The following is a 26,209-nucleotide window of genomic DNA, read 5'->3' as shown; positions in this document are numbered from 1 at the left end:
CGTTCAACACTCCACATTAGCGCAAGAGCCTCTTTCTCCGTCTGACAGTATCGTCTTTCGGTGTCTGTCAGGGATATGGATGCAAAACATACGACTAGTGACAGTCGCGTCGAGTGAAGCTTTTGCACCCGTAGCGGAAGAGTTGATTTGCACTCCCCTTTCGCCAGAAAAGTAGAAACATTTGCACCCAGGAAGAGTCTGTGTCGCACCCGGGGCGGCCCGCCCCCTCCGGACCCCCAGTCGACGCCACTGACTTGTTATTCTTTCATAGTATTTGTTTGAATTAAAACTGCCCCAACGCATGAGGACTCGCATCAGCCATTACCGATGTTTCATCGTCCGGTTTGAAAAATCCTAAACAACTCGCATTTGAACTGCTGGTTTTTATTTCATTGAAAGCTTTCTCTCCCTTTTCACTCCAATGAAACTTTGAGCCCTTACGCATGAGATTTCGTAGAGGTTCATTCAAGGTTGCCAAAATTGGTATAAATTTACCCATATCATTTGCAAGCCCAAGAAAACTCCGTACTTCACCATCATTATTCGGTCGTCGAAAAGTAGTCGCTGCATTTTGTTTTGTGATTGAGGGAAGAATGCCATTCGCATTTATCCGGTATCCTAAAAACTCAAACTCAGTTGTCCGGAACTTGCATTTTTCGCGGTTCAAAACCACCCTACTTTCTTTTAACCTGTTTAAGACCTAAAACCAAACAATCATTAAACTCTTCTCAATGGCTGAAAAACAAGGACAATGTTTGCATCCACTTCTATATGGACCTGCAATCCTTTAATATTCGAAAATTCATGCTTTTCCGAATCACCATGCACGTTGACATCAAGTCCTATCTTCAACCTTATGCTTCACTCGATTTCATGTTTCCAGCCCCCTAGCTGCAAAAACTTTTCATGTTTGGGCCTACTAGCCATCCATATTCACGTTTCCAGCCCCCTAGCTGCAGAAGCTTTCCTCATCTTGGCCCCGAGCCGTTCAATATAGCGTTTCCAGCCCCCTAGCTGCAGAAACTTTCCATATTTAAGCACTCAATTTAACGTTTCCAGCCCCCTAGCTGCAGAAACTTTAATCACCTTGGCTTCCGAACTATCAAATTTAGCGTTTCCAGCCCCCTAGCTGCAGAAACTTTGATTATTTTGGTCTCACAACCACTCAACTTCACGTTTCCAGCCCCCTAGCTGCAGAAACATTCATCATCTTAACCACCGAGTCATTCATTTTTGTGTTTCCAGCCCCCTAGCTGCAGAAACGTTTATCATTCGGACCTCGGAGTCATTTAAATTTACGTTTCCAGCCCCCTAGCTGCAGAAACTATTGCCACAATGGCCAATTTCACTCATCGTTGTTCATCAGCTGTAATTTTCATAACCAACACCTTGCAACAATTTTTTCCATATATCTAACTTATCGAAGTATCATAACAGGACGGAATAACGACTCATTTACTCTTTCGATTCTACAGACACTTTAGGTTCACAACAAAATAAAAGTCTAATATGTTTATTTATCCGCATAATCAACAAAACTAATTTCATTTTTTTCTATACCTCTCTCACTGATTCTCCTCTTCCAATAGGGATTTTCAACTAGAAGCCGCCATATTATTTCCATAGCCATCCTTTAACTACAAAACATAATATAATTCGTTTGCTCTTCCGATTCCACAATCACTTCAAGTTTAAAACAACAGAAAAATAAAACATGTAAATTTATCTGCTAACCAAAAACGATACATTTATTTCTTCTCTTCTCATTGCTTTCCTTATTTCGATAAGAAAAATTTTCACTAGACGCCGCCATATATATTTTCCCCGTATCTCCAATATAATTATAAAACAAGTTTATCATGGGTTTTAATTATTCCAAAATACCTTTGATCGCGTATCCCGTATCACTCGTCGCCAGATGTAGATACCACCGGGGCTTTATCGTTTCGGAAAAACGTTTAGAAAAACACTTGACACTTCAATTAAAACAATCTTCATTCATTTTCACTTTCCAGCACACTTCCTTTTCCGTTTCCGTTCTCACTCAAAAAGATCCTCTTCCTCTTCTTCTTTATCCCTCGTTATGTGTGTCCCTATTAGGTTGTCCTGCTTTGTTACACTGCCATGATATTGAATAAGCTAAAGTTATAAGAATAGCTAACTAATACCCTACAGTGCGTTCATTTCTGATGTGACTGTTAGAACCGAGCAATGCATTCTTGGTTACATTCGCAATACATATTGAGCCGTAACTCTTGGGCAGTATGTGATGGTTGAGAGAAATGTCGACCGTTTACAACACTGATGTCAGGATCAAATATAAACTGTTTTAGTACAGACACCTACCTGAGTTTGTGCGAAATATTCCACTGATGGATGGAATATTTCAAAAGTTACTATGTTTTGAACATATCCAGATTATCCAGAGATATGAATCTTATTCATCATAATCGTCTAAAAGTTGCATTTTGAATAAGCGCATGCAATTTCAAGAGGCATAGAAGAGCACAGCAATCACGCTTATCACTACATCATCGGCATAGGTAACTGACTATTCATATTGGCTTACTGCTTATCGTTTCATCTAGAGGTTTTCATTAGTTTCAATGGGTACGTTCCCAATTACAACAATGAAACTTTCATTTGGATATAAACGAAACCTTAGAAACTTCACGAGAAGATATATTCCATACTGAGCGTTAAAGACAGCAGCAATATATGAAGCCAGCGTGAATGAGGTGTGACTTGAAATGCAGTAGGTTCATTATTGAGTGACGATTCGTCTTTGAGAGTGAATTTGTAAGGCTCTGGGTAGCACCAAAGCGAGCCTTTTAAACTTACTTCGGAATGCAGCGATTGTTGTTGCACTTGTAGTCCGTCTCGGTGTTACACTTGGGGCAGTTCTCCGGCAACTCATCGCTTCCATCCCGGCAGTCATCCTTACCGTCGCAGAACAGCCACTTGGGAATGCAGCGGTAGTTAGACTGTCCCGGGCACCGGGACCATCCGGTGGTACAGTTTCTCTGGCGACACATGTAAGCCGGCTCGTCCGAATCATCCCCGCAATCGTTATCGAAGTCACACATCCACAGCTTCGGAATACAGCGTCCGTTCTTGCAGCTGAACTCCGTCTCGGGATCGCATGCTCGTTTATCTGAAGAAAAGGCATGTCAACAAAATGCAAATCAAAATTTTCACCAAATTCAACTCACGACAAATCTCCGGATCCTCATCGTCGCCATTCTTACAGTCCGAATCCCCATCACACTTCCAGCTGTCCAGAATACACCGTCCACTCGAGCTGCACTTAAAGTCCGAAACGGGACACGGCAGATCACAGTTCTGCTCGTCACTGCCATCCCCACAGTCATCCATACCGTCGCAAATCGTCGTCGAGGGCGTACAGTTCCCGTTACCACACTGGAACATTCCAGCCCGACAGTGCCGAGCCGGGCAAGACTCCGGCTCATCGGATTTGTCCTTACAGTCGGGTTCTCCGTCGCACTTCCAGAACCATGGGATACACTTCTCATCCGTGCCGCCGCAGCGATGCTGCCCTGTCGTACAGTTCGCGATACAAGTCTTCATGTCACGCGCCAGATAGAACTGGTTCGGGCAGGCACACTTGTAGCTTGGGGCTCCCTCCTCGATGTAACCTTCGACGTTGAGATAGGTAGACTCCAGTGGCGGAGCGAGCAGACAGAGATGGGTACATCCACCGTTGGTGGAGCCACAGGGATTGTTGTACGGGATTTGTCTCAGCGGATGGCTGATGTGGACATCGTAAGGTCTGTGAGTGGTGTTCCGAATGACGGTGAAATTCTCCCCGGAGAATTTGTTCGCCCGGATGATGGCCTTCAGGTTCCAGTCCGTCCAGTAGAGCATATCGTCGAAGATCGACAGTGCAAAAATGTGAGGAACCTTGCTTCCGGACAGAACCACGTGTCTATGGTGACCCTCGAGATCGGCGAATGCAATGTAATCCAGATGAGCATCTGCCCAGTAGATTCGATCGGTGAAGTAATCGATCGTTAGCGCGTTTGGCCACGCAATGTCATCTTCCCACGTAAGGATGCGCGTAAAGTTCGAACCATCCATACCCATTTTGGCTATATAGGCTTGCAGGTGCCACGAGGTGAAGTACAGATACCCGATGCCGGGATGCACAACGATCGCTCTCGGATCGACCACTCCGCTCTTTAGTGTTTTTCGTCTCGTTCCGTCCAACTCGGACACATCTAGATTCTTCGAATGTCTATCCAACCAGTAGAGTTTACGACCGACCCAATCCACCGCGATGCCCTCGAGTCCGTGCGAGTCGTGCTTGATGACCGGGACCTTCTCAATCACCACGTCATCCATGATCGAGCCGAACTTGGATTTGAAAATAGTCTTTGCTGTCACGTCACAGAAGTACATCTCTTGGTCCTTCATATCGAAATCGATCGCCACCACATTCATCAGATCCTGATGGATCAGATTGTACTGCCGACCGTCGACGGACATATTGCGGACGTAGTATTTATTGCTGAAGATTAACCACGGTTCGATGTTATCCTTCCGCTTGCACGTATGTTCGTCGTTCTGTCGCTCGTAGTAGCGATCATCGCACTTGCAGTAGTACCCGCCGGGTGTGTTGGAGCAGTGCTGCGAACAGACAACCGGAGTCTCCACGCACTCATCGATGTCGGCACAAGCCTTACCATCTTCTAGCAGCCTGAGAACAAAAATATTGAAATTGATGTTAAAATTCGATTGTAAACCAGCGTTTAGCGCGCATGTACTTACTTGTAACCTTGATTACAATCGCAGTAGTATCCTGTAAGCGTGTCCACGCACTTGTGACCGCAGCGATGAATTTCCACCTTGGCACACTCATCCACGTTGCAGTGCAGCGGTTCGTCGGATTCATCCGAACAGTCCGGAATCTTGTTGCAAACCAGCTGATAATCAATGCACTGACCACTGTTGCAAGTGAACTTGCCCTCGGGGCACGTATTGTTCTCCTTCTTACAGCCAACTTCGTCCGAATGATCACCGCAATCGTCTTCCCCATCGCAGCGGTACTGATTGCGGATGCACTTGAAGTTTTGACAGGTGAATTCCTGCGTCGAGCAGGTCTTGTAGTGACTGCTGCAATTCTTACCCTCGTCCGATCCGTCACCACAATCGTTGTCGTGATCGCACTCCCATCCCTGCAAATAAACGAAAGAAAAAAAACGCATTCCACACATAAGTTTTTGAATTCAATTGTCCAGCAGCTTCATGGGCTAAATGAACAGGCGAACAAATTATAAAATGAGTGGTCCAATAAGATATGCAACGACGGTTCCAAACTCTAAAAAATCAGCCAGAGTTTCACAGGCGCTCCTAGAATCTCAAGCGGACTGAGTCATCGACCTGGATGGATCAATGATAAAGTTATCTAGGATCTATACGAAAATCTTATCTGATGCCAACTGCCCAGAGAAATTCCAAGATAAGCGCAAAGTAGATATCCGGATGTTCATCGAAACTCACCGTCTATACCTGCAAAAACTCTATAACCCAGACTGCTCGATGGAGGGACTGATATGACCTCTCGTTCGTAAAGGAGGCTCAAAACATATTAGCCTTAATATTGTGTTGCAAGTGAGATACTGTTGTCGGTGGTTTTATTGCCTGTCCCGTAAATGTCAATTTTGTTTGCGACATACAAACGCGAGTAAAATTTTGCGGCGTTAAAAATCAAAATATATTCTGATCACCCTTCCCTAAGTATCTAATTGTTCGTTCATCTAATGTTACACTTGCTAACAACTATGGGTTGGTTTCAGTTGTGGTAACAATGTGTGATCGTTTGCTTAGCGTTGTCCATCTGATACTGCTGCTTCATGTTGCATGAGGGGTCCGATGTGTAGCGAACGAGAGGCAAAGAACAATATAAACTTGCAGCACCGAAAGCGGTCATGACGGTTTGGTTCGCTCGTTCTAGTTTGAGTCATGATTCGTGGCATGTAGCAACACACGAATGCCACTGGGGGAATGACTCCTGCGTGATCACATTTGAACAAACGAAAGTGAGTAATTCTGTGAAATGTTCAATCGGCAAACACTGGCCACTGGTGTCATACATGTAGCCTGTTACATGTTAACAAAAGCAACAGCAACAGCAGTTATCAAAAGCAAGCCGAGTACAACGCGGGCAAATCAAATATACAACTGGGAAATAAGCGACACTACATCTGCATTTCGAGCCATCGATTTATCAGTGCCCGATTCGCAGTGTTGCTCGGAGTCTGCATCTGCTGCTAGTTATTGACAAGATAGCAAAGCACAGAATGCACAAAACAAATGTATGAAAAGATCGGAAGGCTTCTACTTTTTGCCAATTTAAACCATTACAAGAGAAATTTTTTTAGAGAAACCGATTTCGGAAAGAAGAAGCTCTGCTTGGTTGAGTACATTGTTTGCTACTAAAAAGCGTGAATCGATTGCGCCATCATCGGATCCAGTGGAAGAGCCTTGAAGACAAGAGTCGACAGAGGATCAACAAAGAGGTCAACTAAAGAACGGATTGGTTTTTCACATTGCAGTTAGCTAGTTCTGCGGAACAGACCCCTTAATCAGACGCAAAATTCCGAAGTTGCCGTATTCTTACCGACTCACGAGTGCTGTTCAAGTTCTCGATAAGGAAGTTCTACTTAATAATTATGGCTGCCATACGGACGCTAGGAATGTGCACCTTTTACACCAAGAAGATAGAGAATCGTGCGGATAAGACGTATCCAGAGAAATGATCGCCTGCTTGAGAAGAAATAGGAAATTCGAATAGGAACTTCTGGAAGATTCTTTGACCAGGAACAACAAGGTTTTGAGATTTAGATTTAGATTCAGATTTAGAAGCAATTGAGATACATCAGACACTGTGAAAAATAGTTGGGAATATGAGAAGCGAGGGAATGTTATACGCTCACTTCGATTTTTGCGAGAAACGCAATGCCAATTTTTCTCTTCGTCGAGTTAATAGTAGCTGAGGAATGATTTGGTTTTCAGAATCGTGTTTGTTCTTGCTTGCACGCCAACAACAGTTCTGATTTGATAGAAAGACTGAACTGGATAACGTTGGTCAAGTTAGCCTTGATTTTTCGCTTCTTGTTTCATTTTCAGCTACAAATGAGAGAGGAAAAAGAGACAAATGAGAGAGGAATTTTCGTTGGACTTTAGAGAGAGAGAGAGATTTTCCCCACATTTCCCCATTTTTTCTTCAATTCATGGGAGAATGGCAGAATGTTTCAATATCATACTAGAGAATACCCAAATAACACCGAAGTTTGAAACCAGGAGAATTACCCATCTGAAGCATAAAGACACCGGAAACGTAGCGAAATATAGGTCAATAGCGTGTCAAATGAGCCCTTACAAGTTACTCACGTCGGTGAAACACGTGAATCAGGGGAATGTTCCAAAAACAGACACACAGTTCTTTGCGATGAATTCATTGAGAAGAGCATTCAATCGAAGCAGTCATGGCTATCATATAAACAAATCAATATCCATGAATCATATCTTTTACATGGACGAATTGAACCTGTTTGCGGGATCAACAGAAGTACACAAAACTCAAGAAGGAACTTTTGGACGAATCTTTGACCAGGAACAACCAGGTTTTGTAAACAAAAACTATGGATGGGTTATACCTATGATATAACCGCAAGGTTGACGTAGGACTAACGTTGACTTAGTAATCAATTACATCTCTTCAATTAGCAGTAATCCCACCTCGGATGATCCTCATTGGGTACGATATCGCCGCTGTTTAGAGCTATCTTTTGTGTGTATTGATTAAATTATTGATTAAAGTAGTGAATGAATGAAACTATTTACGAATTCAATTGCAAACAAATCCCAATGTAAGTCAATTCATGCATTATGGTAGTAGTTATCGCAGCAAATAGTTATCAACTTTTTGCCTGATCATCAAACGGTATGCGTAAAAGTTCAGTGAGCTGGCGACATGAAGGGATATCTTCCAATGCAGTCATGAATAATCGAGCCAAAGCGTTGCATTTGTATCCGCTTTTGTGGACCGTGTTAGCAAAACGAATTCCGGAGTGTAAAAATGCATAGTGCCGACTTGAATGTATCTGCAACGCCAATATTCCCAACTTCTTGGTGTCGGAATTTATATTCCGGTTTGCAAAAATGCAAGCGAGTACAAAAGTACCCGAAGTTTGCATCTATTTTGCAATGTCAATTTCCCCAGGCTCCATGTTTTTGAAATCTGTGTTAGGGAAACATTCCAATTTTCAAAAACGCAAACGAGTACAAAAGTTCCTGCTGCTTGCATCTAATTTGCTATGCCGATTTCCACAGGCTCCATGGTTTTGATGTCTGTGTTAGGGAAACATTCCGATTTCCAGAAACGCAAGCGAGTACAACAGTACTCGCAGCTTGTATTTATTTTGCAATGCCGATTTCCTCAGGCTCCATCGTTTAGAAGTCTGTGTTAGGGAAACATCAATCCATTCCAGGGATCGTGCCTCAATCGTTGCACAATCATAACTGAGTGGATTTCCGAGCGGCACTCGTTTATATACCAGTTGTTGTGATTCAATAGCCTGTTGTAGCCAAAATGTAACAAGCATATAACGCGTAGACATTCTATCTTTCGAATGAAGTGTTTTTCATAACATTTCGTTAAGTTGTTTGGGTGCTATTAACACTCGAAATCTCGTTCTCCAGCGTAACGCTTTCGTTTTCGAAACTTTGAACTTACACCCCAGTATAGAAATGAAAGACGTAGTCCTACGTCAAAAGATTTGTGACGGCAAAAAAATGAGATCGTCAAAACGTTCCCAGTTCCTTTACTCACATACAGTTTCCAGGTGTTGAAGTGGACGGAAACAGATTTAGAAGCAATTGAAAGAGCGATAAGAGTAATGTACACGAGGCACTGCATTCGTGGCCTGGATGGAGCAACATTGCGAGCGTTTCGACGGAGCGAGCGTCAAGCAGGACGTCATCATTAAACCGGTGTATACCTCACGAGAGTAGCTGTGACGGAGTGCGCGTCATGATGGAGAACACTGCCTAATCGGCGCTCCGTTGGGAAGAGAAATTTCTCGAGGGTGACTGTGACGGATTGTGCGTCAAATTGAAGTGCAATTCCTAATCGGTGCACGTCTCGACTAGTGATCCCCGATAATCGTTCGATTAATCGAATACTTCCTACAGAAATCGATCATTAATCGAACCAATACTGCTCAACCAATAATCGAAGTGAACGAATATTTTACTTTCATTAATCGATCCAAACCCAACGAGAAAAAAGCGTACGGCCGCTGCAGTTTTATCCTGGAAATCAATCATTATCTTTGTTGTTCCTCTAAGTTCGTAAACGATGCTCAATGGCGTCAACGCGAATCAAGCTTCGACTATAGGGGGGCGTAAAAGATAATAATTGATTTTCAGGTGGAATGAACACTTTTTGATTCCATAGACTAATATTTCTCATTTGCTAGAAAGCCATGAGAAATATTAGTCTAACTAATTATTTCTCTCAGTGTGACGATTAATCGATTAATCGATTATTGGGGGCGATTAATCGTATCGAATAACAAACTGTTAAAAACTGTTAACAATAATCAGGGTTCACTAGTCTCGACGGTTAATAATCGAACACGTGGCTGGTGCGAGGTGACATAGTAGGGTTTACGATAGCCTTCCAGGACGATACACCTTGCACGAAAACGTTGTCGACTGTTGCAGAAAGTGCAATAATGTTTTATTGAGATTACATCAGAGGCCTGGCACCCCTATCCAACCAATACAAATTGAGCGTACACAGCATAAAGCTAGGGCTCACGCATTGTTTATTGTTTGGAGTCAATATTGAAGCAAATATGTTCTGCATTTGCGACGACGTGTAGCCAATGATTCCGTTCTTAGATGTTTGGGTATCCATCCGGTTTTTGCGATTCAAATACTGCAACAGGATCGCACGAAGCATTTAGGTTATGATTTCTATGCTTTTCTATGCTGGTTACGAAAAGGCGGCCATCTTAGCAACCCCTTGGATTTGATGATTAGACACATCATAGCAGGCTGTGGAGCACTAACCGAATCAGCATATCTCAATCGTCACAAGAATGGAATAATTTGCGCTGTCACATTTAATTTTCACATCGTGGCGACATTATTTGTGTTTACATTGAATTACCTTCCACCTCCAAGTGAAAACGCTATTTTCAGCAAGTTTTTATCAATTAAAAACAGATTTTTTTTTGGAATTCCCACTGAATATGAGTATGAAGTGACAGTGTCGGTGTAGGTGACTTGAGAATATAGTTTACTTAATTTAGCTCATAAAATCATGAAACCGTGAGTTTCTTTTAACTTTGTTTCTTCCATATACACTTCGTATTGAATGTAAATAATGACGACACCATATTTTGTTTACCAATACAAATATACTGTGCCTACTGCTCCTCCTCATATGTACCTTATTGATACAACCATGATTCCCCTTTAGCAACCAGGTTGAAATTTCTAGCTCTATGCTGAGAGCTGCCCCATAATTCTATGTTAATAAGGATAATTCAAAATCAGAACTGTACTTACTTTATTGATACATCTGCCATTCTCGCACGAGAACTGATCATCACTGCAAGGCTGCGGCTTCGGACAGTTGTGCAGCGTAGTGTTCTCGTCCGCCCCATCCACGCAATCCGGATCCCCATCGCAGATCCACTTCTTCGGAATACATTGGGCCCTTGCCCAGGCCTTATTCTCCTGGCAGGTGAACTCCGTCTCCTCGTCGCACTTCCTATCGTTACACTGATGCCGGTTATCCTCGTCGCTGTTGTCCAGACAATCGTTATCCCCGTCGCAGATGTAAATCCGTGGAATACAGTTCCCGTTGTCGCACGTGAACAAATCCCCGAAGCAAGTTCTTCCCTCCGATTTGCAGTACTCCGGAGGTTCATCGGCTCCATCGCCGCAATCGTCATCTCCATCGCAGTACCACGTAGCAGGAATGCAGCGGTGATTCGGACAACGGAAGCTGTTCTGCGGACAAGTCCTTTGGGCACAGTGTAGCGGATCCTCGTCGGAGTTATCCCCGCAGTCATTATCGCCATCGCACAGCCAGTATGGTTCAACGCAAATGTTTGTCTTCTCGCACTTCAGGTGGTTAGCAGGGCAGGTCGTATTCGTCGGACACCGGTCGTGGGTCTCATCGGACGTTGCATTATCCTTACAATCGTTCACTCCGTTGCAAACCTGGCTCTGCGGAATACATCTACCATTGAGGCAGGTGAACTCTCCATCAACACAAGGCGGGTACGAGCAGTTCTCCTCGTCCGAACCATCTTTACAATCATTCTCGTGGTCACACTTCCACGATTTGAAGATGCATCGCCCGTTGTTACACCGGAACTCGTTGGGTCCACACGAGTGGAACGCACAGTAATTCACATCTTCGTCCGAGTTATCTCCGCAATCATCATCCCCATCGCAGGACCACATTCTCGAAATACACTTACCATTCTGACAGTAGAATTTGCTCGAGTCGCAAGTGTGATTCTTCGGTGCGCACATTCTTCCCTCGTTAACCGGTTTCGTCGAATCGTCACACTTACACTCTGCCTTCCCGTTCAGCCCCGGGTGGCAGCTTTGAGCACAGCCGCCATTGTTCTGCAGACACGGGTTTGCCTGACACTGCTGTCTACTGTGGCTGTAAACGTGGATATCCCGTGGCGAGTCCTCCAGCCGTTTCACCATCTCGATCATGTTCGCCCCGGTATGCTTCTCCGCTCGGTACACCCCTCGCAACTGAAGATCCGTCCAGTAGATGTAGTTTCTGAACACGGTGATCGCAAATGGATAGATCGTGGCCGATACCAACACTTCACGATTCTTTCCGTCCAGCTTTGATCGTTCAATTTTCTCCCGCACCGCGTCTGTCCAGTAGAGCATCCTCTCGTCATAATCGATAGCCAGCCCGCTAGGTTGCGAGAGGTCCTTGTCGATGATCGATCGTTTCAACGATCCCGCCATAGTCGTCCGGAAGATCTTACCCGAGGTTCCAAATCTTCCCCAATCGGTGAAGTACAACGTACCGTTGCACGGATCCAGCACGATCGCTCGTGGCCGCTCGACCCGAGCGATCATAACCAAATCCGATCCGTCCAGGTTCATCGCGTAGATCGAATTGTTCGAGCTGTCCGTCCAGTAGATCTTCTTCTGCGTCCAATCGTAGGCGATCCCCTCCGGATTGATGCCGCGGCTTATGACCGGCGTGATGTTGGACGTCTCCGGTTTGTCACCCTTGGTGTAAGCGATCTTAGCCCAGGGGCGAATTTGCGTGAAGAACAGCTTGTTGTCGGCGTAATCGAAGTCCAGTCCAACGACGTTGGTCAGATTGACGACCGGTGCGAAGGGGATGTTGGTCGAGGTGGGATCCAGCTCTACGGAACGGATTTCGGTACGGGTTGAGAACACCACGTACTCATCGGTCAGCTCGCATCGTCGACCGTCGGTCGACAGTCGCCCGATGGAGCAATCACACTTGAAGCTTGGCTTTTGGTTGTATTCCGGGGGGAAACTGAAGCACAGCTGATCGCAACCGCCGTTTCCGAGCCGCAGACAAGGATTGCTGTCGTCCATCGGTTGGTTGTTGATGTCGTAGATGGCGATGTCGCGCAGCTTCTGGATATTGGTGCGGACCTTGGTCGGGAGTGTGGTGTTGCCAGGGAATTTGGAGGCCTTGAACACGGTCAGCAAGTTACGATCGACCCAGTAGATGTCGGTTAGGAACACCGCGATTGCCATCGGGTTGGCAAGGTTACGACGAATAACCTGCCGATTACCGCCACTGTAGGACACCTTTTGGATCATATCCAGCTTGGAGTCAACCCAGTACACATCATGGGTCAACATGTCGACGGTTAGATCTCTTGGATTTGAGATACCCGAAGTGACAACCGGAGTCCAGTTCGATCCATCTAGGTAGCACTTTCCGATTCGGGGATATTGACCATAATCGATCCAGTAGAGCAGACGTTTGATTGGGTTCACAGCTAGCTCACGAGGTGCATCGTTGGTGGTTTTTACGATGATCTTCCGATGCGTTCCGTCCAACCAACTGACTTCGACGTAGTTCTCATGGGGAAACACATTGGTGAAGTACATATTTCCGGCGACCCAATCGATGGCGATACCACGGATTCCATTGCTTCCGATGCCGTCTTTGATGATGTTCTGCAGCTCGGTGCCATTTGGTCGAACCCGGAATATACCGTTCCAGTGACCACGATTATACTCAACCCAATAGATCCAAGATTCACGATAGAGAATATCGACGTGCAAGATGTGATGCCCAGGTCCCGTGATTGGTACCATTGCCTCCGAACTGTCCTTCAAGCTGTAGCCTCGGGTCATGTCCAGTTGAGATACCACCGCAAAGGTTTTGAACGGAGTGCACGCCACTTCATTCTCTTTCTTGTAACCCATGCCGCAGGCACAAACACGCGCTCCATTCTCGTGGGGAATACAGATATGCTCGCACCCTCCGTTGCTCATCATACACGGATGCTGTAGCATCGATCGTTTCTTGTAGATGACCATATTCTTCAGGTCGGGTTCGTTGTCCAGAATTGTTTTGGCGTTGTCCCCGTTGGGGAGGTCCACCCGGACAATCTTTTCGTACGTTGGGTCCATGAAGTACAGTCTCGATTCCAACACTCCTAAGCCTCTTGGCTTGGCGATTGAGTGTTCTTCGCTGAGGATAGTCTTCTTGTTGTTTTTGTCATAATCGATTGACATTATCGCCGGCGGATGCTGGGAGCTGTAGTAAACCGTACGCTTCTCGATGTCCACCGTGATCGCTTCCGGGTATTGAATTGCGTCATCCAAAATAGACGGGTTTGAACCGTCCATATTGGCCATCGCTACCTTCGTCGGTACTCCAAAACCACCCTCATCTATCCAGAACAACTTCCCATTGGTCGGATCCAACACGATCTGTTTGGGTTTCGAAACCGAAGTGCTGTTGCCATCGTTCACCAGAACCACAGTCCTGTACTTAACCTTCCCATCGACACTGATCGCTTCGATGTTACCAGCGATCCTGTTCCCAATATACAGATTCCTTCCGATCCAATCAAACGCAATGGTATAAGCCGCTCCGACGAGTCCGCTATCGGCGCCCAAAAACTCCGTCTTGTTTCCACCACCGTAAGGACTGGTGAAGATCGTACAGTTCTCGTCGTCGTCCTCCTTACCCTGCACCCAGAACAACGTCTCACCCTTCCGATCGTAATCCAGACTGATTCCACTCTCGATCCCCACCACCGGAATGAGGCTTCCCGCGCGGATATCTCCCCCGTTGAACGGCACATCCACGATCTGGTTACCCCTGAGCACCATCAGGAAGGCGTTCTCCTCCTCCACGCACTTCCCATCGCCGACCAGTTTGTAGCCCGGTTTGCACTTGCACGCGTACCCAGTTTTCTCCGAGGGACTCAACAGACAAATGTGCTGACATGTGGCGCCTTTGCAAGGACTCTCGTACATGGGCTGCAACGACGGGTGATGCACGTGAATCGAGAGAGGCTGCGAGATCAGGTGACTCACAACGGTCTGATTGTTTCCGCGGAACTTATTGGCCGACAGAACCCGATTCAGCTGACGATCGGTCCAGTAGAGAGTGTCCTCGAAGAGGGACAGCGAGTGGGCATGCAGCAGATAGTGGCTCGCGGCCAGCACCTGCTGGCGACCGGTTCCATTGTAGTAGCAGAAGTCGATGAAATCCAGCTTCGAGTCCGCAAAGTACACCCTTTGGGTGGAAATATCCAGGGTCAGTCCGTTGGGCCAATAGATCTTGGTGTTGATGATGGTTTCACGCATGGTTCCGTCCATACCGATACGTTCGATGCGGGGATTCTCCCCCCAATCGGTCCAGAAAAGCCACTTGGCGTTTGGACTTGGATCGAGACACATACCACGGGGCTGGGTGATGTTCTCTCGCACCAGGACTAAGCGATTCGAACCATTCTCGCTGCAGACTTCGATCGTGTTGAGTTTACTATCCAACCAGTAGAGGTTTTGGCCGATCCAATCATACGCGAGACCTTCCACCAGATCCAACCCGGTAGATATTATCTCCTGAGGTTCTTGGCCCCGATCTAGTCGGGAGATTTTCTTCAGCTTCATGTCACTCCAGAAGATCGTTCCCGTGTGCATGTTGGAAGCGGTGGCGACCACATTCTCCACGATGATCGGTACCCGCTCGAGTCCTTGCTCATTCAGGTCCGCCACCAAGATCGAGTGTCGATTGGAGATGATTAGGAAGGCCGAAGAGTGGTTCACCGCTTTGCAGGAATGTTTGTTGGGTTCCAAAATGTACCCATCGGTACAGGAGCAAAAGTATGATCCCTTGGTGTTCGTACAGATCTGGGAACAAAGTCCCGGTGGGTCGCATTCGTTAAGATCTTTGCAGGTGAAATTGTCCGAAGCAAGTTCTTCTCCCGGTGGACAAATACAGAGCGCCCCAAGCGGAGTTTTCTGGCAACCGTTGGAACATAGACCCGATTGATGTTGGCACTGAGCCAAGTCGCAACCCAACCCCTCATCAGCACCATTGGGACAGTCTTCCACATCGTCACAAACCGAAGTGAGATTCACGCATCGTCCGGTGATTCCTGGACAAGCCCATTGACCATGCGGACATCTCAACGGCGGAGTTATGCAAGCATGCTCAACTCCTTCATCGGAACCGTCGCCACAATCATCCTTTCCGTCGCAGATGTACGATTTGTAGATACACTTGGAGTTTTTGCACTTGTAGAAATTGTTTGGACAAGTGATCTTCCCACATTCCTCCTCATCCGAGTGATCTTCGCAATCATTTGAACCATCACAATGCCACGCGACGGGTATACAAACCCCCGAGGATCGACACCTGAAGTGTTTCTCCATATTGCACTGGTTTGGTTCCATTGTCGGACATCCCAACTCATCACTCCCATCGTTACAGTCCGGAATCCCATCGCACTTGTACGTTTCCTCAACACACTGCCGCAGATCGTTACACTTAAACTGATTCGCCAGACACGTAATCGGTGGACAATCCTTCTCGTCCTGCTTGTCGAAGCAATCGTCATCTCCGTCGCAAACCCAACTCTGCGGTATGCAATGACCCGTCCGGGGGCACGTAAACTGGAAGTACGCACAGGTCTTCTCCGCGCAGAAATCACCCTCGTCCGACCCATCGCCACAGTCGTTCTCGCTGTCGCACTTCCAAATGTTCGGGATGCAGCGACCATTCTCACAAGCGAACTGCGAAGCGGCACACGTCACGTTTCCACACTCGAACTCATCCGAGTGATCACCGCAGTCATTCTCGTGATCGCACCGGAAGTTCAACGGAATGCATCGGCCCGATTTGCACTGGAACTCGTTCGTTCCACAGGTTGGCTCTGAAACAAACAAATCAGTTTATGTTTTCAAACCGACTAACCTCCAATACTTACTTGTACAATTCTGCTCCTCGTCGCTGTTGTCCAGGCAATCGTCATCTCCGTCACAGATCCAACTCTTCGGAATACATCGCTGGTTGTTGCAAGTAAAGTCCCACGTGTTCGGACACGATTGAACTGGAGGCTCGGCGTTCGGATCCGAGAAACAACTCCGACCATCATCACCCAATCGTTCCCCGTACGGACAGCCACACTTCACCGTCAGCCCGTTGGAGCTGTTCCTGGGAACAGCGAAGCACAACTTCTCACAACCACCATTGTTGATCGCACATGGTTGCGCCGCGTCGATCGTCTGGATCGAATGACTGTAAACCTTCACCCCATACAACCGATTGGTTTGCGGCTCCCGCACCATGATCTCTTCCTGCTCTCCGGTCAGCTTGTTCAGCCGTACGATCGCATCCAGTCTCCAATCCGTGATGTACATCCACTCCTCATGGATCACAATCGAGAACGGATGGCGAATCAATCGAGAGTTCACCGTTTTCACATCCGTTCCGTCCAAATTCGAGTGCTGAACGTGATCCAGCAGTGCATCGCACCAGTAAACCCGATCCTCTCGGAAATCAATGGACAACCCATTTGGCCAACCCAAGGTGACGTTCTTGAACACAATCAACCCCGAACCGTCCGAATTCGCCCGACTAATGTTCGCCGGTCGATCCCACTCCGAGAAGTAGATGTAACCCTTGTTGGGGTGCACAACGATCGCCCGCGGTCGTTTGAGGTTCTTCAACAGCGTCCTTCTATAGCTGACCGTTCTGGTGGACAGCACGTTCAACGTTCCCTTGCGACTATCAATGTAGTAGAGATTTTTGGAAACCCAATCCACCGCCAGACCTTCAACGCCTTCGTTCTGCGAGGCGAGTACAATTTCGCGACCCGTTCCATTGCGGTGAACCCGATAGATCACATCCTGGAGGACATCCGAGTAGTAGATATGCTCATCAACGGCGTCGAAATCCAAACCCACGAAACGAGCTCGGCGGGACACAACCGGTAGAATGGCATCGCTGAAACCTTCTATCACTGGATCCAACACTTTGCCCTTGATGAATCGTTGCTGGGAATACATGAGGAATTGACGGACCAAATGGCAGTTCATCAGATCCTTGGCCAGTTGCCATCCGGTGTGACACGCACAACGATAGCCCAGTCCGGAGGGAGCTCCCTGGACGGCTGTTACAACGCACATCTGCGAGCATCCTCCGTTGTTATTGCCGCAAGGGTTCGAAACCTTCGGTTGGGTCAACGGGTGAACCGCTATGATCGCTTTCGGCTCTCGGATATCTTTCGCTTTGAAGATCGACTGAATGCTGGATGATCCTTCGAACTTATCCACCGACATGATACCCTGCTTGGTGGCATCCGTCCAGAATACCCGATTTTCAAACAGTGCTAACCGGGAAGGACTTGGCACCTGTTGACCACGGAGAATCATCACCCGATATTCGCCGTCATAGTTAACCGACTCGATGTAATCCAGCAGCGAATCGCACCAGAACACTCGCTTCGCCACCACATCTACCGTTACACCCGACGCCTTGTACGCGGCCTCCGAAACGATCGACTTCGCATGTGTACCATCCATATGGGCGCGCAGAACGTGACTTCCATCGGCAACGAACATCAGACCCGAGGTTGGATCCAGTGCAAGATCCGCCGGACTGGTGAGATTCGAACCCAACACTACGGCGTGCCATCGTCCGTCCAGCTCGAACACATCAACCTTCTGACCCACCAAATCCGCAACGTACAGTTTGTCACCGATCCAATCGATCGCGATCGCTACCGGAGCCCACGTTCCGGGTAGCGTAAAATCGTGACCCCCATAACCCCCATCAACCAAAACCTGCGATTGAACCTTTCGGGTCTTAATGTCGGACCAAAACAGAAGATTCCGCCCATAATGGTACGCCAAACCACTCGCTCCTGTGGCGTTAGCAATCGTTCTAAAGTCCTGACCGTGCGAACTCATCCGAACGATAGCGCGATCGTATGCGAAAATCAACTCCAAGCTGGACGCGGTCGGTGCCACGCAACGGGATTTATCCATCAACGTGTAGCCAACCGCACAGGCGCACGAAAACGATCCATCCGTGTTGGTGCACAGCTGATCGCAGTGTCCCCAAACGGTACACTCATCCAGGTCGCTACAGGTTCGGTTATCCGCGGAGAGGGTTCGCCCCGGCGGACAGTAGCAGATGCCACCGGTGAGCGATGGTCCACATTTGTGCTCGCATCCAAGGGCCGGACAGGATGCGGTAGCTGAAATGATCATCACAATGAATATAGATCCAAAAAAACCCGATCATGCACGCGAGGACGAAACCTACAACAAGCCGTCTCCTCGTCGGTCCCATCCTCGCAGTCTCGCTTGCCGTCGCAGAGCTTCGTCTTGGCGATACATTTCGGCTGTCCGTTGGGTCCACCCCGGGGGCAGAGGAATTTGTTATCCGGGCAGGCGATCGCCGTGCAGTTCGCTTCGTCACTCTCGTCCGAACAGTCATGGTAACCATCGCAGTGGAAGGTCGCCGGGATGCAGAGGGAATTGGCGCAGCGGAACTGGCCCCCGTGGCAGGGCGGGAAGTCTGTCAGAAACAAATCATGATCATTATTATGGATTCGGGAAATCCCAATTCCCTGAGATAGCCAAGTCTATCTCAGGGAATAATTAATTAACCTTGCGCTCAAAGGTCTAGGGTGAAGAGAGCTATCATTTATAATATTTGCATTAATTACAAAAGCACACTCACTGCAATTCTGCTCGTCCGAGTTATCACCGCAATCGTTCTTGTGGTTGCACTTGAGTCCGGTGTCGATGCAACGCTGCCCGTTGGCACATCGGAACTGGTCCAGCCTGCAGGCCGTTCCCGGGCAGCCGTCCTCGTCCACTCCTGTCCGACAGTCCAGATAACCGTCGCACTTCTTCTCCTTTGGCACACAGATGTCCGTAACGCGCCCGTTCACCAAAACCGGCTGCGCTGGGGTCCCGCAGTGGATGTCATCCTGTTGGCACTTGCGGTACGCTGTGAATGGGGGGTGGGATGAGAAACGGGTAAATTGTAGCGTTTCAGGAAAAAAGTTAATTTAGCATTTCAATGCTAATAGCCTCGTTGCGGGCCGAGGGTTTTGCCGGAGTTCCCTAGGAATTACACTCGCAATCGGTTTGCCGCAGACATGAATGAAGCTAAGGAGTGGTTAGTGGAAAGGGATGCTCACAATGTTTCTGGTTTTAAGAACGAAGCTATCTTTAATTCCAGTTTCTGTTAGTTGAATTTTTTGACGTAGGACTACGTCTTTCATTTCTATACCGGGGTGTAAAATCAAAGTTTCGAAAACGAAAGCGTTACGCCGAAGACCGAGATTTTGAGTGTTAATAGCTCCTAAACAACTGAACGAAATGGTATGATAAACACTTCATTCGAAAGATAAAATGTCTACGCGTTATATACTTGTTACTTTCTGATCCAAAAACTTGTTTCAATAGTCTTAAATTTGCTTTCAAAATTGGCTATTGAAATCACCAATCGGTATATAAGTGAGCGCCGCTCGGAAATCCACTCAGTTCTAATTGAACAGCGATTGGAGCATGTTGTCACTGTTGTGGTGAAGCTCTTCATTTATCATGAAAGCGCGGATGAACGGTGTCACCAAGAGCCTGTTTGTGCACCCTAGGCCAGAAGGGAATCTATCAGGAGGAGAGTGATGCTACAAACGGTTCCCCGGGAAGATCTCGAAGCAGCCGCTACACACACACACATACACGCACGGAATTCTTTCCGTTTGGATCGAGAAAGATCCGGAAAATAATCTGCCAGTTCCTCTAGGAATTTAAAAATACATTCATGTGAAAGAGTTTATTTGAATGTTTTCTATCCATGTAACACTGTGACCAAATATGTTTCAATCAAGTGCTATTAACAGATGGTTATCGAGTTAGCATTAACCACTGGTGGGCTTCCAGTATCGAGGAAAATGTGGAAATATCTAATCGTTACTGAAAATAATCCGCCAGTTCCTCTGGGAATTTAAAATTACATTCATATGAAAGAGTTTATTTTAATGTTTTCTATCCATGTAACACTGTGACCAAATACATTAGGTTTTGTGATTTTTCAATCAATCGCAATCAACAGGATAGCTTCTGAAGATTATTCTTCCCCATCAGTAGGATATTTCCGTATCCAATATTGGATGTATAAAACCTTGTAACGCTCTCGTTTTCGAAGTTCTCCAAATATTCATTCATTCAGAATGAATTCAGATTCAACTTCATACAAATGATCTCTAAATCAACGATAGTCCTACGTCACCCTTGCGGTTATACCATAGATATAACCCACTTCCTGTTTTTTCTTCTTACTTATCTCTCTCCATTTCATTTTTATTACAACGTTTTGCCATGGATTTCGAAGAATTGTTTTCAAACCTATTTCATCCTTGAATTCTGCTTCTTAATATATCCAAATGATTTAGAAAAGGTCAGGTTATCTTTGATTGTGGTTTTTGTATCAATTTTCATCATAATCATTTTCATCATATCACAGCAAGCCGTGAGAAATAGGTTACATAATTATATTTCGCATCACCACGAATAAAAACAGATTTTGATTTTCTTTTCACGTAGGAATACCTTTTTCATTTCTATACTGGGGTGTAAGTTCAAATTTTCGAAAACGAGAGCGTTACGCCAAAACTACAAGATTTTGAGTGTTAATACCTCCTAACCAACTGAACAAAATGGTATGATATCCCCTTCATTCGAAAGGTAAAATGTCTACCCGTTATATGCTTGTTACATATTGATCCAAAAACTTCCTGGTGAACGGTGTCACCAAGAGCCGGAACACGTCGTATTCGTGTGTCCCAAGATCACAGCAAGGCGCGAGGGGCTGCCCGCCCTTCATGCTGGTAACATCGTGGAAGAAATGTGTCGTGACGAGCGCACCTGGAACGCTGTGAACTCTTCGGAAGGTATTTTTTTTTTGATAAATTACCAGATCCATAATTGCTTGTCAAACGAGAAACTTTTTTCCGGGACTTCGACCTCCTTCCTGATTTCGCAGTCATTCGGGGCTTGTCTAGGAATTTGTCATTCGACATTCGTTCAGAATTCATTGAAGTGTTCTCACTGTTCCCACTGTAAAAACCGATATATTTTCGATAAGGTTCCATTATGAGACTCCTCGATTGTTTATGTTTTGAGTATTTTAATGTATAGAAACAACCGACTTGGCTCTGGAGCACGTGGTCGCAAGAAGTACACTGACGAGCCGCTGAAGTACTGGAAAATGGAGCTGTGGACAGATGAACTCGAGCTTTTCAATCGAAAGTCGGGTTAAGAGTTGCAAGAGCGTTACATCCAAGGGACAGTCAAGCACGGAGGAGCCAACGTGATGGTGGAGGTGGGTTTGCTTTTCATGTGGTGAGGTGGGTAGCTTGGTGAAGATTAGCGGAACCATGATGGCAAAATCGTACTGCAACATTCTGCGTGAAAATGTTGAGGTCTCCCTCCTCAAGACGAACCTTGAAAAGCGCTCTGTTTTCCAGTAAGCTGTAAAAGGATTGTATGTAGGGGAGCAGACATCTCTTTCTCTCAGACTGAACGTCAGCTTGGGATTGTACCAAAAAAGCCCAAACGATGTCAACAAGGATCGAACCAAGGACGACTGGAATGTAAGGCTGATTTACACGACCACACTATCCACAAAGCCACTGGTGCTGTTGCATAAATGCGTGCTAATATTACACCTCATTATAATATAGAGTTGGAAAGTGTTTTCTAACAGTAAAAGAAGAGAATAATCGTGAATCTATACCCTTTTCGTTCTGTGCCTTCTATGTTTAAAACTCGTCTATCTCAAAGGTTTGTGCATAAAAATCAAATTCGTTTCAAAGAATTTATTATATAACTAGTGCTTATTCAAATAACGTTTTCAATTTTCTCCTAAATTTAGATTTGAAATTTAGTTCTTTGGTACATAACCTTATGGAATGGGTCTGTAGATCTCATATATTATACTTATGACAGACATTCAACTGTACTAGCGTTGTACTTTGAAAATTGTATGCCTGTCACCATGTACAGCGCTCGAACCATGCAAGCACATCGGTACAATCGCTGTATCTGTACCGACATGTTTCACCGTTGTACATGGCTACAGTTGTACTGTGCGCACCGCCATAAAGGTTAGTGGTGGGTAGCATTAACCAACTGAATCAAAACACTTGGTAAACCTTCTTTTCATTGACTTTCTCTTGAGTTTATAACATACATGCAGATCAAATGTCAATTTTCGTGGTACTTTCGTAATTCATTGGATCGTTTCACGTTTACTCGCAACCGAGTAACTGACAACGTATAGACCCGACTTGACTGCTGGAAACTCTGTCAAGAGTGTTATGGGAGAGAACGGGATGTTTGTACGTGTGAGTTCATAAGTGAGAGAACGAAAAAAATCATTCGATTTTAATGTGCTCTCGCCATTAGAGGGCGGTCGAATTCATTCACCATTTCGATGTCTATTGGCAATCACTTTTTTGTCGCTGTGCCATGTGTTGTGTAAATTGAAGCAAATTGAAAGCCTGCATTAGGAAAAAAATAAAAGTGGCTGACGAAAGACTTGTATTCCAGGGAAAATTGTCTGGAATATACTTTTTCACGTGCATAAATCAGAAAATGGTTTATTTGATTTGTAATGAAGCTGCTGCTGTTTAGAAGGTTCAATCTGAATTGAAAATATGAGTCGAAACATGCGTTAAGAATGGGCAAGTTTGTTGCCACATCCTGTGGTGGAAAATTGACTCAGTTATAAGCGAAAATTGTTTGTTTGGAAGTTTGGAAAAATGAGCTGCCGACTATGTATTTTATCCATTGGTGATAGATGAGAGAATGATTCCGAAGCTACCGATTAGTTGGTTTGTCTTTTTCCTATGAATGTAGGATTCGAGGATGTATTGAAGGATATCGTTCAAATCATCAATCAACTCGCCCACATTGGATCAACGTGAGTTCTAAGATTCTTTTCATCTTTTATTTTTTTTTTCATATTCGAAAACAAACTCAGATTTTGGTACATGAATGAATTCTGTAACTTTTTTTTACCTCATTCAGTTTCGATGATGTACATGCTGCTGAAAACATGCAGAAAACTCTCATTGAAACGCAGTGTGATTTAGAGCTGCGTGACAAATTTAAAAACCATGACGTCTTGGATTTCTACTCCAGATTTGTTCCAGAAGCGATTTCCAGAACTACTAAAAAATGCTCATTTTATTGCTTCTTTGTTCGAATCCACAAATATTTGTGAGTAATTGTTTCAGTTATGAAAGAAGTGAAATCAAAGTCAAGGAACAACATCACTGACAGTGACTGAAAAACACGCTTCGCATCGCTATCTCTCACATTCAAGCTGATTTAGATAAAATGGCTCAAGGAAAGCAGCTCGAGTGAAATCGAAACGGTGTTGGAGTATGTTTGTATTTGAGGATTTTCTAATCAACAAAAAAAAAATATTGTAGAAACATTTTGATGATTGAAAGAACGTCCAATTTAATCGTGATATCGTTTTCACATTATGAAGAATAGCCATCATTTTGCAAGTTAAAACGCGACTGCTCTCAGCAGAGAAATTTGGAGCGAAGAAAAGTGATAACACTGCAGTCGTGTAGTTCGATGTTCCCCTTCACTCACACCAAGTTTCGTGGTCCCATCAGTACCTGTTCGGTTTCCTAGCAACGAAAAAGGGCGGAATGTACGAGAAGCGTGTGGCAACTGTCACGTTATTTAAATACGGGAAAACGGCAAAACATCTATGAGCTGCCTCGAACTATTTTCTATCACCGAACGATTCATGTTCCGTACATTACAATAATACAAAGAACCAACTGATGTGGGCAATAGGCCCTAAAAGGGACGTCCAAGCTCGGTACGGCTGCACAATGTTCTCTATGTTGTTCATGAACGAATTGGTGCGTATATCGATATGTGAGTCATTTATTGACGCCTAGATTCAATCGAATATGTTTGGAACGATGCAAAAAAAACTCCTGGAACGGTGAAAAACGAGACTAGCAACGAACCTACCAGACATCATCTCCGCAAATGATTGACCATTTGCCAATCCATCGGATTATTCACTTTGGGCCAAGTTGGGGGAGCGTGCCTATCGAGAAGCTGCAGCGATTGACGATTGGTTTTAGTGTTTTCGACTCTGCGTGAAAAAGAGATGGTCGAATAATTTTACCAAGAATGTTAATTCTGGATACTTCAATAAAAGTTTTGGGTTTTTATCTTATTTCGTTCTCGAGTTATGAATTTTACAGGTATAGAACCGAATGCCTTCTATGTTAAAATAAAAAGTGAGTCAAATAAAAGTTCCAGTTAAATACGTATATTTTACATTTCATTACGAGAAGTAGTGAGAAAAAATCATTGCGGCCCGCAGCTATAATGAAAATTCTAATGCGGCCCGCACCATATGTATACCTGGCCACCACTGATTTAGACGCTAAAACAAACCTTTTGACGTAGGATTACGTCTTTCGGGAACATATTGGGCTTCAAATTGAAAATTGAAAATTGTCCAATTTCAAACGCGTATTGCTCAGTCATTTCGTGATGGATTGATGAAATTTTTGCGTCAATGGATTTCGGCACTCCATAACAATTTTTTATATTGAATAAAATAATATGTGTCATGAAACTAACTATCGAACATTTGGAAAATCTCAACCCCTATTCTAACGGAAATACCCACATCTGATTGGTCGAAATTGACGACACATATGGCGGTTCCCTAACAGAGACATCAAAACCAAGCTGCCTGGGGAAAATCGGCATTGCAAATACATGAAAGTAGGGGTAGAGTCTTGCACTTTTGTTTTGGTCATGACTTCCACATTATCTGAACATTGGTGTACATGACCTCAAAGATGGATAGTTTAACGCTTTCTGTATTTATGAAACATTGTTTTTGACGTGGGACTACGTCTAACCGGAATATATGGAGGGTAAAATGAAAACCTAAACACAGAACATGCAGGAAAAAATGAAAGATTTCGAATGCTTATAGCTCGAACATTTCGTACTGGATAGGAGAGATGTTTGCATCACTTGATAGGGAATATTTCTACGCATCTATCGCAACTAACAAAATGTTGTTTTTCATTAGATAAACAATTGAAACTGTAAAATATTAGGCGTTATCTAAACGCCCTAACTGCATCGTTTTGATTGGCCCGATTTACGGTTTCCCTAACACAGCCATCAAAACCAAGCAGACTTGGGGAAATCGGCATTGCAAATACATGAAAGTAGGGGGACTTTTGTTCTCATCGAAAAATGTTCCCTAACACAGACTTTAAAACCAAGCAGCGAAATCGGCATTGCAAACACACGAAAGAGCCTAGAGGCGAGTGAACTGAAAAGTTTAAACCCTTCTTCTTCTTCTTATATGGCACTAACGTTCCTAGAGGAACTCCGCCGTCTCAACGTAATATTACTTGCGTCATTTTCATTAGTACTTAGTTGAGATTTCTATGCCAAATAACACGCCTTGAATGCATTCTGAGTGACAAGCTCTAGAATACGCGTGACCACAGTGCAAGTCAGAGGAAAAGAAAGAAGAAAAAATTCCCCGACCAGAACGGGAATCGAACCCGAACCCCCGGCATGCTAGGTTTGA

The 26,209-nt window shown here is 45.2% G+C and overlaps 1 protein-coding gene across 3 annotated transcripts in view; it reads right to left on the bottom strand.

Annotated features, from left to right (window-relative positions):
* Positions 1-26,209, bottom strand: part of LOC129763158 (low-density lipoprotein receptor-related protein 2) — a 166,508-nt gene that overhangs the window by 26,041 nt on the left and 114,258 nt on the right. For all 3 annotated transcript variants that reach the window (XM_055761965.1, XM_055761967.1, XM_055761966.1), the window contains 7 exons: positions 19,277-19,549; positions 18,857-19,111; positions 16,515-18,788; positions 10,603-16,460; positions 4,789-5,195; positions 3,213-4,717; positions 2,842-3,154 (listed from right to left, as the gene is read on the bottom strand). In XM_055761965.1, coding sequence (XP_055617940.1) covers positions 2,842-3,154; positions 3,213-4,717; positions 4,789-5,195; positions 10,603-16,460; positions 16,515-18,788; positions 18,857-19,111; positions 19,277-19,549 — 10,885 coding nt within the window. The remainder of the gene's footprint in view (positions 1-2,841; positions 3,155-3,212; positions 4,718-4,788; positions 5,196-10,602; positions 16,461-16,514; positions 18,789-18,856; positions 19,112-19,276; positions 19,550-26,209) is intronic.

This window comes from Toxorhynchites rutilus, chromosome 1 (genome assembly GCF_029784135.1).
Source record: "Toxorhynchites rutilus septentrionalis strain SRP chromosome 1, ASM2978413v1, whole genome shotgun sequence".
Classification (NCBI taxonomy): domain Eukaryota; kingdom Metazoa; phylum Arthropoda; class Insecta; order Diptera; family Culicidae; genus Toxorhynchites; species Toxorhynchites rutilus.
The sequence above is the reverse complement of the archived record's forward strand: the minus strand, read 5'-3'. Positions and strand labels throughout refer to the sequence as shown.